This window comes from Canis aureus, chromosome 36 (assembly GCF_053574225.1).
Source record: "Canis aureus isolate CA01 chromosome 36, VMU_Caureus_v.1.0, whole genome shotgun sequence".
Lineage (NCBI taxonomy): Eukaryota > Metazoa > Chordata > Mammalia > Carnivora > Canidae > Canis > Canis aureus.
In genome coordinates this window covers 753,551-765,943 of record NC_135646.1, presented here as the reverse complement: position 1 = coordinate 765,943, position 12,393 = coordinate 753,551, and the positions used below count along the sequence as shown (strand labels likewise).

Sequence of the window (12,393 nt, the reverse complement as noted above, 5' to 3'; positions counted from 1 at the left end):
ACCGCTCCTCGGCTGCGGATTGGCTCGTACGGGGCTGTGGGCGTGGCCGGTGGAGCTTCGCGCGTGCTCAGAGGGAAGAGGAGGAGTCCCGGGCGAGGCTTCCTTAGGAGACCGGGGCGCGGGGTCTGCAGCCTCGCGTTCTCGGGCGCCTGTTAAACCCTCGCCTCCGCGTTGCCGTTTAATCATGGATATGCAAATGAAAAAAGGGAAGGCCTTATTTTTTCCCAGTTTCGAGATATAATTGAAGTTGGACCCTCAAAAAGTGTGGGGGTCAAGGCACGGGGTCAGCGGAGGGGTCGCGGGGGAGGGTCCCGGGCCTGGAGGCCCGCGGGAGGGGCGGCCTGGCGGGCGGGCTGGGGACCACCGTGGCATCGCTAGGGCCGCAGGGCCACAGCGGCTGCAGCGCCCGCCCTGCATGCGGAGCCCCAGGGGACCCCAGAACCAGGGGCGTGAGGGCCAAGGGAGGAAGAGAGCCTGCCGGCGGCCACCGCGAGGACCACCGCCCTCCCCTGTCCCCCTTCCTTCCCCGGGGTGCGATTCTTCCCTGCGCACCCCAGCCAACCCCACCGCACCTCTGGGGCCTTGACTGATCCCTCACTCCCTTTCTTGAATTGCCTTCTCAGGAACTCCATTTGCCCAGAGCCCCGTCTGTCCGTGTCAGCGTCCAGGACGCTGCGGATGTGTCTGAAGTCTGATGATGGGAGACGGGCAGGGACTGCAGCGAGACACAGGGCATGTCAGGTGTGCAGGAGCCGGGGACGGGGGTGGTCCGGGAGGTGCCGCAGGAAGGTCACATGGGCCAAACTGGCAGCAGAGGGAGCAAGGCTCGGTGGCAGCCAGGCAAAGGGCACTCAGCAGAGGGGAGGCGATGCCCCGTGAGGGTCCTGGGTGGACAGTGTCTGCAGCAGGACCAAGGAGGCCCGAGGGACCGATGCCATCAGGCACGAAACAGGCCTCGTTGTTGGGACAAGGGCCCCCAGGGGATTATGGCAACCCAGCGAGCCCCGGAAAATCATCTGCCTGCAGGAGCGGAGGGCTGAACTTCTGTGAACTACCTCTTGAAGAAGTCCCTTGAGGAAGCCGGGAGACCAGTGTGCGTCCAGCACCCACAGAGACCTGGGTGGCCAGCATCAGAGTGAGAGCATCCGAGGTTGTAGGACGCAGTTCTCGGATTTCTGATATATTGGTCGACAAGGCAAGGGATTCTCATGTTGACTCGTATGGGCTCTGAAGCAGAGAAGTGCGGCACGTGTCCACAGTGTTTTTCCGGAAACTGGAAGGATGGAGTCGCAGAGAGGAGATGGGAAGCCTCCGAGAGGCTCATCCTTGGGCCCGCCATGTGAAGTTGGAGAGGCTCGCTAGACACATCATCATAGGCATCCCTTAAACAGCTGACTAGGACTTTAGAGTTCAGGGACTGGTGAGTCCAGGCAACCATTCACTTGTCCAAACCCACAGAACATCCGACACCAAGAGTGAACCCTAACGGGGTTGCCTGTAGACTCCAGATGACGATGGGTCAGTGTGGGCTACTGTTGTAACAAAGGTACCGAATGGCAAGGATGTGGGAGATGGGGGCATTGTGGGGGGAGGCAGTATTTGTTAAATACTGAATAAATAAGGTTATTTAGAACACGTTGGTACAGGAGAAGGAGGGGATACTTGCTGGAATAATGTCCTCGATGAGGCCTTGTTGTGGACTTTCCTTCTCTTCTGCAACATCCCACCAGAGTTCAAGCCCACTCTGGACCTGGTGGCTTTATCACAAAATCTTCCCAGAAACCACAGGTTTTCCCGCCGCCCTAAATCCTTAATCTCCTTCACACCCAAATTTGAAAGAACCTGAGAACTGAGGACAAAGTCAGCCTCCACTTTGTCATCTGCAGCGTGTGTCCTACATCCACACCCTCTGTACCTGCTCCTAAGTCACAGGACATCATGTCCTGGGGTCCGGGACAGGCTTATCTGTGTGCACCTGCCCCTCGGTGACCTCCCAGAGGTTCCATCAGCCCAGGCGCAGAGCCTGACATGGGACTGCTGTGCTTCCTCTCCTGCTTCTCTCTCCCCTCATAACCTGCCTAGAAAACCCGCAACAAGGGTGTTTTCCCGGCAGCGTTCCTTTTGTCCATGGCCTTCGTCATCCCCCTAGAATTCCTCCAGGCATTTTAAGGTGAGATCCCCACCTCCACTCTCATTTCCTCACTCCTACTCCACTCTATTCTTCTCCTCATTGCAGCCAAAATGTCCTAAAAATCTCACTGCCATTCAGAATTAGCAAAGGTAATCCATCACTGTTACAAGCTAAGTACAGAATTGCATGAGCATATCAATAGTTGCAGAAGAGGCATTTGACAGAACCCAACCTGTGTTCATGATAAAAACTTCCATCGGACTAGGAACAGAGGGGGAATTCATCAGCTTGATAAAGAGCACCCACAAAATCCCTACAGCTAACATCACATTAACCCTGTGTTAATGGTGTCCCCCCCCCCCCCACCGCTCCTTCCCACAATGCACCAGAAGTCCTGGCCCAAGTAATAAGACAAGGAAATGAAAAGTATGGAGCTTGGGAAGGGAGAAGAAAACAGTCTTTGTCCACAAATGTCATGATTGTCTATGTAGGACATCTGACTTCTGTGCTCAAAGCCTACATCGAATTGTATTGAATTCAAGATACACCTTGGGGTCCTTAAAATGTCATGTAAGCCCCAGGCTTGTTCTGCAGGCACGTTTGTGCTGTGCTGTCCCTTGCTCGCTATGTTCCACTTACTCTGACCATCTAGAGCACTGAGGGTGGGTCTTCCACCTGCCCTTCCTTCCATCTCCCTGGAGCTTCATGACTGCTCTTCCTTCTTCCTAGATCCCCTTCCCCAAACCCCAGTGCATCTCCAGGGCTCTGACGGAAGTGCCCTGTGCTGCACTCACTGGCTGGCACCCCAAACGCTGCTGGTCAGCCTCTCTAGGAGGTACCGGCATTGCTCAGCCAGAGGAACCTGCTGTGGGCATGTGGGAAAACACCTGTGGGGTTGGGAGATGAAGTCAGATGAACAGATTGTCCTGCCTTCCAAACCTCAAACAATGCTGAGGTGCAGTCCACAGGGTTCCTTCAGGGACTCCAGCCAGGTGGAGCCCCCGTGTCTATAGGGGTGGCCAGCTTGGTAATGCGTCTGATAAACTTTCCCTGTCTCCCTGGTGGACTCCTCCTCCACTTGGACTCACCTCCCAATAAACCACTGAGCTCCCTGTCTCATGTGATATCTTTAAAATGACCCCCCTCTGTGGACTGAAAATCCCCTGGTCCTGTGGTTCTTTCTGTTTTGCTCATATGTTGAGGGAAAGAGCACGTTTTTGTCATTTTTTTGTGGTTGCTGTTGTGTGAATGAACAAATGAGTCTCAAAAGGATGAACATGAGGACAAATATGAAGAGGAGGGAAGTACATTTTTAAGTGAACTTGATCTAGAATCTGGATTTCTGGTTGAGGGTTGGCACATAGGATTTGTCATTTTTTGACCACGGAGACAAATTGGAAGATGCTAGAAACGCTGCAGAAAAATCCAGTTGTGGACAGGTTTCTTTGATTCAGTTTGTATCCACTCCCCCTCAGCATTTAGAATTCGGCGGAAAACTAAAGAGCAATGGACGCACGAGCCTGACCCATTCTACGAAGCAGAAGTATCGCTGAGGCAGCGGTGTCGTTTAAAGGTTTTGGAATTTCTGGAGAAGCCCGGCTTGTCCGCCTCGAGTATTTTTGGTCACCTGATTCCTATTCTGATCCCTATCATTTCCCTAGAAGCATCCTGCGGGCTTCAGGTTTCCCAGCAGCTGTTTAGGCTTTTCTGCCCTTAGGCTTCCCAGCCGCCGGGGTGAGCCTCGCAGCCGGTTCCGGGGACGCCGGCCCGCCCCAGGCCCAGGCGCGCAGGCGAGCGCAGCAGGTGGCCCGGGGGGGATCCTGCTCTCGTGCGGTCTCGGAAGGCCGTTCCCCGGGTTGCCAGACGGGCCGTGGGAGCTTGGCCCGTGGGTCTGGGCTGCGCAGGTCGCTGGGACGGCGCGGCGCTTCCAGTCCTTCCCCGCGCTGGGGTCCTGTGCGCGGCGGAGAGCGGACCCGGCGGCGGCGGAGGCGGTGGAGGCGGAGGCGGAGGCGGTGGAGGCGGAGGCGGCGGGGGGGCGCCCTGTCTCCGGCCGGGCACCTGGAGGAGGCCGGTCCGCGGCTCCAGCGCGCTCCTTCCTTCTTCCCCGCGGCCCGCGTGCGCTGCAGGAGGCGCGCCCGGAGGGAGCGGGCGGCCCGGGTCTAGGGCAGCGGCAGGGCGCGCGGCCCCGGCGCTGGGGGCCTCGGGCCGGCGTCCTCGGGTGCGGGCGGCCCCGGCGCTGGGGCACGAGCGGGGCCGCGCGCTAACTTCGGGGCTGGGCCCGCCGCCGCCGAGCGACGTGCGCCCCGGGGCCTGCGCCTCGGGCGCCCCGCGGGCCGCGCCACAGGTGGCGTCGGGGCGGGGCCCGGGCGGCGGGGGGCGGGGCGGGGGCGCGGCCTGGGCTCCCCGCCGGGCCTGGCCCCTCCCCAGATGCCGCCGCGCCGCGCCCCCCGCCGCGCCGGGCCTCCCGGGCGCCCAGTGCGCAGGCGCCGGCGGGGAGCTCGGACCGTGCGCGGGGCTGGAGCGCGGTCGGGGCGCGGGCGGCCCCGCGGGCTGACGGCCGGGGACGGACGGACGGACGGACGGACCGACCGCGCCACGCCGCCCTGCGCCCGCCGAACTCCGAGGCCGAGGATGTCCGCGCTGAGGAAGGTGCGGGCGGGGCTCGGGACCCTGCGCTCCGGGCGTGGGCGTGGGCGCGGGCGCGGGCGCGGCGGGCGGGCGGGCGGGGAGGGGGCGGCGTCGGGCTCCGCGGGGGGCCGGGGCCGGGGCCGGCGGGGCCGCTCGTGCGGGGTCGCGGCGGCCGCAGCGCGGGAGGGGGCGGCCTCCGCCCGCTCGTCAAGTGGGAGCGCGAGCGCCGGGCTTTTTCGGGCGGTTGCTAAGCGCGGAGCTCCCGGCGCAGGGTTTTGTAACCAAGCCTCCCCCGGCAGCGGCTGTTGCTGTTCTCGGCTCGCTCGCTAACGATCGCAGAGAAATAATGAGGATGTAATTACTGCAGCCTGCGCTGCCAGGGCTGGGGGCGGCAGGCACGGGCTCTGCGTGCGCAGGCAGGTGAGGGTGAGGCCGGGCTGGAGGGAGCCCCAGCCCACCTGGCCGCCCGCCCCGCGCGCACGGCGCCCTGAGGTCGCCGCCAGCCGGACGGGAGACCCGGGGGGAAGGTGAGGGGGAAGAGTTAGGAGAGGTCGGGAGGGGGCGACAGGGCGGAGTGCCTCAGAGGTCACGGAGGTCTGCAGGTGGACGGGGGAGAGGGCCCACGTGCAAACGGGGGAGGGTGCAGGTGGAGACGGGGTAGGGCCCAGGTGGAGGCAGGAGAGGTCTACGGGTGGAGAGAGCGGAGTCCGTTGAGGGGAGAGGGCGCAGGTGGAGATGGAGAGGGCGCAGGTGCAGGCGGAGAGGGCGCAGGTGCAGGCGGAGAGGGCGCAGGTGCAGGTGGGAGGGGGCGCAGGTGGCTAGAGGACCGAGGCCGCCGGGGGTTGGAGATTTGCACGGGAAACTCAAGGCAGCCTCTTCTCTGACTCTTCCACACTTCTCAGCTGCTGCGATTCCAGCCGCCTGCCTTCTCTTCTGCCAAACGCATGGCGATTCCGGCCGGGGCTTGGAATTGGGAATTCGTGACTTCTCAGCCTCCGCTGCCTTGTATCGATTACAAATTAAGCGATGGGTAGCGGATTCTTCCTCGGGGGTGTAGATGCTGCCGGCAAGGGCTGGCGTGGTTTCCGAAGCTGGGAATGTTGAGCGCACAGCTTTGTCTGCCACCTCGGAGGCAGGAGAGCTCAGAGGAGGACTTCAGACAAGGGCTTTCCTGGGGGCTTCATCTCCTCCCCGGGGGCCTGGGCCCATGCTGGCTGTGTGTCCGTGGGGTGCTCGGATGGGATAGGAACTGGCCGCCCTGGCACTTCTTGCAGATGGTGAATTAGCTCTGGTGACTAGTGAATCCCCAGGCTCTCAGCACAGGCTTGGGGAGGCCATGTAGCACCTCCAGGGGGACGCTCCTTCTCCTGTCTCAAGGCTGACGTCACCCCCACCCTCTCCCCCACAACTTGCAAGAAGCAACATTTACATTTGAGCTTCATGTGCCTACAACACCATTCTCATTTTTCTTCTTTCACAGTCTCTGGGTAAGGTAGTGGGTAACCAAGGCAAAAAAAAAAAAAAAAATGGCGAATGGATGAAAAAAAAATTGTGATTTTTTTTGGCAGGTCAGGTTGTTACTCCGGTGTTCAAAAAAAAGTCATTAATCAGGATTTTCCAGTAGCCAAATTGTCTTGTGCAGGCACTGAGTGACTCACAGATTGGCTCCAACTGTAATTGTGGAGCATGTGTACCATTTCCTTTTAGATGATATGACTTTTTCATTGCTTGGAAGGGAACAGATTGGAATATTTTATGCCTCACATCTGGCAACACGACTAGCAGACTCGTCTCTGCTGAGGCACATCTGGGCAAAGTAGGGACCTGATGGACAAAAGCACAGGAGCACGTCCTGTTCTACAGCACACTGCCTTTTGCTGCATCGATGCAGATGTCCTGTCCGGCATGGGGGGTCCATACATCTGGGGGAACTCCCACTGATTTCCCCTACAAGTGCATCCTACTGTGTGTCTGAGAACCACTGTGCCTCATCATGAACTCTCCCCCAGAAATCCTCTGTTCTGGGTGAGGACATCGGTAAGCCTTGGGTGACTTACTGCGGTGACCTGTCTGGTCCCGTCTGCAGGATCATTGTGGGCTACAGGGCAAGCTTAGTGAACGAAGGGAATACCACCTCAAATATTCCAAAGGGATGAAGTGCTTAAAATGAGAGTTTTCTCACCACAGAGATGTTTTCTCAGTTGAGCGTTCTAAGCCAACTTTTCATTCCGTTAATCCGTTCCCTTTCCTTCCAAGAAACTTTGCATTTGCAGTAGAGTTGCCCAAAGTGGTCCTGCTTGAGACAGAAATAAACATCTATTCTTTTACCACTATTTTTGTATGGCTTAGGTTACTGGTGATTTAGATGAATTAATAAGGATTTATTTTTTATGGAACTCAGGTTCCTTTTGCATTTTCTTCAGGGTGACGCAAATACATCCCCCTATGGAAACCTATTGCTTCTCTTATAGTTGTGTACTTTGTTTTTGAAATTGGGAGAAATCCCAAATTAAATATTAAAAGCAAAACTATGCTCTGCTACATTTGGGTCACATTGGATTCCAGATGCCAGAATCCAAGCACTTGTGAAACTAAAGGGTTCAAATGGTTTAGTATTGTTTGAGGATTCCTTATGTCTCTCTTAAGCAGAGTATCTTTCATCTTGTGCCTACATGATGAAATCGAAGAAATGCTGTCATTCTTTTGTGACTGTATTTTGGGAAAACTTCATGATTACCCAAGGAGTTGAAGGATGTATACTTTGAGTATAGATTTTAAAGGGAAATTAATTAAATGTATCATTTATTGACCCCCTGGAAAGGATATTCTACGGTCATTCATTGGATACAATAAAAATAACTATGATTCATCCTGTGGGACAGATGGGAGTCCTCTTTAGAGCATCGCCAGCATGTTGGTTCTAAAAGAATCATAGGCTACCATACAGGAAGTTAGTAGGCAAGACATCTTGTGAAGTTAAAAAATCATTCTTCATCCACTCTGGTTCTGAGTCCAGGGTCCCAGCTGAACACCAGCTTTTCAGCTGTGTTTTGTCACTTTGCCTGGTACTTGTGAACACAGAAATTAAGCTCGGTGCTCCGTGCTTATTTATGACAAACACACTTGTTTGTAGGGAGCGGGGACTGTGGGCTTTGGGTCAGCAGGGTGGGGCTGTAGGGGGTGCAGATTCCAGTTTACATCCTGCATCTGCTTGTGGGAGGGCATGCACCCTTCCAGCCCCTCTCCCTCCCAGGGACTGATCCAGTTGTCATCAGCATCTGGCTCTTTGCACGGGTACCTGGGCACCGTATGTGGGCACCATATGCAGACCCCGATTCTTTGTTACGGCCCTCATTCTGTGCTCTGGCTTCGCCTGCTTCTGAAAGAGCTGCCCCACTGAGCCTCTCATGGAGCACCCCCCCGCCCCCGTATGCCCTGACACTGCCTGGAGGGGTGCCTGCCCATGTCTCCGGCTGTTCTCACAACTCCCACCAGGCACATCAGAGAAGATGCCTCCCCCCGGCTGGTTGCCAGCGGTCTTCCTCTCTGGGTGTCCAATGCTCTCCGTGTTTCTGGGCGGGTCTTTGAGATGAACTCTCTAGATCAGCTTGATAGGCTTCTGTTGGACTTCCCATGCAGTGTGAATTCACTTTCCCAGGTGACTGCTTGTTTCCCGTGGAGGGTCCCCTGTGCCCCCTCTAGACTCTGCCCTGTGCATAGAGACGGGCTTCTTTCGGGGTGAAGGAAGTCACAGTGCCATCCCTGTCCCAGGAGGAGGAGCTTTCCTGTGGACCTTGACATTTCCTAAGGTTGGGAACTGCATATGTATTGTCAGAAAGTCCAGCTAAAGACATGCAGGGCCTGGAGTCCTTGCCCTCAACTCAGGAGGGGATGGCCTCTGTGAAAAGGAAGCCACATCGTGGGGACCACCTGTCTGTGGGAGACCGAGGGGCTCTGGCTGTGCCCGAAGACACCTTGGTCCTGAGACCTAGTTGCGCTTGGAGCATCATTACTGCTTGATTTTTCAGTTTTGTGAACCAGAAAATCTCCTCAAATTTGATTTGGGTTTTCTATCCCTGAGGACCAGGTGGTATGTAGGGGGTTTAGTTTCTCCACATTAAAGCTCTCATCATGGTGTTAGGTTATGTATCTTCAGGTGATACTTTTGTCTGATAAATCTTTTTATGTGTGTATCCACAGGAAAAAAAATTATTCCAAAGAGGAATAAGCATTGTGAGCCTATTCATAAGAACGCAGTAAATATTTAAAGTAACTTTGTAGATGTAATTGGTCATTGTTTTTAAAATGATGTACCATACTCTGCACAAAAGTAAAAATATTGAAATGATTCCCTTAGGGCCCATGGAGTCTATATTATAAGCCGGGCAAAATAAAATTATCCTCTTGTACTAAATGAAAATCTGTCCTACTGGTTTCACACAGCCTTGAGCAGCAGGATCCGTGTTGGCAGCGTAGGTGGTGATGAAGAGTGCAGGCTCTGGAGTCAGACCTGCTGGGCAGCCCAGGGGCCTTGGACAGTTTATTTGACCTTCATTTGCTTCAGTCCCTTGTCACTGAGAGAGGGACACATACAAATTAGCTTTATAGGATAGCTTTAAGGAACGGGGTTTAAAGGAACTGATGACTGTGAAGCACTTAGAATGGTGTGTGCAGTAAATACTCAGGAAGTGTTGACTGTTTTGGATCATGAAGTGAGATGCACCCAGTTTGAGCCATCGTGCGTTGGGCATAATGAGGTGATGCTCTGAGTTCCCATAACACCTGGGTATTCATTATTTCTGCTCTTAGTTGTCTATTTTGCTGTTTCCCAGAAGTTTTGACCCAGCCTCATCACAGAGGACAAGGTTAAAATGTTCATCAAATAGACATAAACGATCAGAACAAACAAATATGACAACCAGGGGGGTTAACATAATTCTTTTTTTTTTTTGGTTAACATAATTCTTGATTGAATTTCCTTTTCACCCGGTTCCCCGCAAAACTCTGAAAATACATGTCCTCCCTTGATCACCTCTTGGGATGGACTGTGCATACTTGTTTTTCAGTGATGAAGAGATTTTCCTCGGTGCTAAATCAGAAAAGACGTTCTCATGGCAGACTTTGCATAAAGGGTTTGAGGCTATGTGGGACACACCAGAGTGTTTTCATGGTTGTGTCTTGCCACGGACTTTGAAAGACGTGATAAACAAAACATGCAGACCCAATCGGCACAAGGGCACGATGATTTTTCCCAAGTATTCCCCGTATTGTCTCTGGGACCAGAGTGGAGCTCTGGGGTCAGGAGCCGGGTCTTTCTCTGCGTCCTGCCTTAATCTGCTACCATTTAGTGCTTGGGGGTTGCATAGCCTGTGGACAGCTCAGGTTTCTTAGCTCTGATGTACCTTCCTATTTCCACATGCTTCCGTGGACGTGCCCAGTATACCTGTCTTAGCCAAAGACGCATAGCTGTGTGGTCTGAATGTGACCCCAGGTGAGTGGGGTCATCGTGGCCGCGGTCTCCGTCTCCCATCTCACTCCGGGGAGCGGTGCTCAGTCTCCAAGTTAGAGCTTAGGAGCCGCGACAGTAACGTCCCTCAGCCCACAAGATCAGCGAGGCAAGGCTCCCCGTGCTAGTAAACCTCAGCTTGCCCTGTGGTGCACCTTTGACTTCTCTTCCCCTTGCAGAGTGACAGCTTTTGAGGGAAGGTCGTTGCCTGATGCATCCTGAGATCCCTGTCAGTCTTGCTATCTGTGAACAAGAGCACTGAGCCGACGGCCTGGCTCCCTGCGTGGTGGCCTAGGCTCTGCTCTCAGGTCCCGTCATGACTCGGCCACAGGCAGAATGACGCCCTTCCCCTGCCCACACTTCCCCGTCGCAACTCCTCTGTGCGGTCCTCAGGGGACCCCCTCAGACCTCGTGTAACTGCGATGTTCCCACTGACAGGTTCTCCAGTCCTTCCCCGTGGTGGTTCGTGCCTTGGGGAATGGTCCACGGGAGCTCCCCTGTGCCAGCTCCCGAGTTGGGTCCTGGGCGTTGAGGAGAAGCCGTGGGGGGCAGACCTGGCGATCCCCCAGGCCTCCTGCACGTGCTACGTCCTGTTTCCCAAGAGGTATTTGAGTAAGTGACTCCCCAGCCAGTTCCCTCGCTGGTGCCCTGCGGGAGAGGCTCCACACGCCCCTGTTTTACCCATCGTCTCTCTCGATTCTGTGTGAGGATGTTGGAGATGCAGGACACGAGGGGCATGCCGGTGCGTTTGTTCACTGTTTTTATGTTGCTAGGATATGAAACTTTTGGCTCTTTAAAAGTGACATCCATTATTCTGATGTTCTTTGGAATTTGACAGCTTCTGAACAAATTTCTGAGCATCTTTTACTCTTAGAAACAGTATAGGATATATTTTTAACGTAGAAATAATCTTAAACAGTTGAATGTTATTTTTTCAAACTTCCATTGTGGCCATTTTGGGATATAACATCCTGGGTCTACACTAAAATGTTCTAGATGGTATCTCTAATTAGATGAAAAATTTTATTTTTGTTGTGAAGGATGGGTTACATAGCTCACTAAAGCCACCAAACAGTATTCAGTGGTTCTCAATTTATCCACTTGCTTGTTTCTCTGATGATATTTTCTTAAAAGTCACAGCACTTATTTGAAATAAAACTTCTGTGTATAACTAGTCCCATCAATTTCACTTCTGGGAACTTAGCCTAAGAAGATAATCACGAATTTATAGGGAATTATCTAAGTACTATCCAGTCCAGCTTTGTTTCACAGTAAAATATTGGAAAATACGAAAAATGAGAGGTTAGATAAATTCACTGTTACAGCCACGTTACAAAAAGTGCACATTCATTAAGAAGATGAAAGTTGGGTACTTAATACCACAAAAAGGGGTTCATGTCACATTAGGGGACAAGAGGAGATTACAGACAGCGCCTTCTCACCCCGTGTCTCGGAAGCTTCTCTGTGTGGAGCCCCCGGGAGAGACAGAAAAGATAGGCCAGAGTGGGGGCACCCGGCTCGGGTGCTTGGAGTGAGGGGTGGCTTCTCACAGCGGCCTCCACGCAACCCCACCCGGCCACTCCCAGCCCACGCTGCCCACACTGGGCTCCCTCCAGGCTGCCCCCGGAGCTGGGGCCTGTCGGGGCACCGGGGCCCTCACGGCCCTTGGCCCTGCCTCTGAATGCCGGGCCACCGCAGTCACCCCTCCTGCGTGGAGCCTCCGCGTGGGCCTGTTGTGAGGGGTCCAGCCATCCCTCCTGCCCCCGCGAGCTCCGGTCTGACCCGTCGGGGGATTTACTTCATCGTTGGATATTTGTCTCCTGTCTATGATCGCCAGCATGCGCTGAGCACTTACGGGGGGGGGGGGGGGGGGCAGGCCCTCCGCTGAGCGTGTCACACACCCCTTTGTGTTCCTCCTTTGCACCAGCCCCGGGAGCTCGGGACTGGAGGCTTCTGCATGTCACAGATTCGGACGTCAAGGGACAGAGGTTAGGGAATGTGTCCGGGGTCACATGTATGGCCTGCCAGAGCCGGCCAGTGCCTTGGGGGGCTCGTAGGCTCTGGGAGGAGGGAGGGTTGTGTGCGTTTTGGTCACTGCTGTGTCCCAAGCCCCTAAAATACTGCTGGG

General features: G+C 54.9%; 1 protein-coding gene and 1 long non-coding RNA gene across 4 annotated transcripts in view; both read left to right on the top strand.

The window, feature by feature from the left end:
* Positions 1-295: 295 nt before the first annotated feature.
* On the top strand, positions 296-1,633 carry LOC144305769 (uncharacterized). Its single transcript, XR_013372831.1, has 2 exons — positions 296-741; positions 1,027-1,633. It is a non-coding gene; the product is annotated as an uncharacterized LOC144305769 (long non-coding RNA).
* Positions 1,634-4,620: 2,987 nt separating this feature from the next.
* The window catches only part of DLGAP2 (DLG associated protein 2), a 697,194-nt gene continuing 689,421 nt past the window's right edge, over positions 4,621-12,393 (top strand). For all 3 annotated transcript variants that reach the window (XM_077884865.1, XM_077884877.1, XM_077884866.1), the window contains exon 1: positions 4,621-4,780. In XM_077884865.1, the coding sequence (XP_077740991.1) occupies positions 4,763-4,780 (18 nt within the window). In that variant the 5' untranslated portion in view covers positions 4,621-4,762. The remainder of the gene's footprint in view (positions 4,781-12,393) is intronic.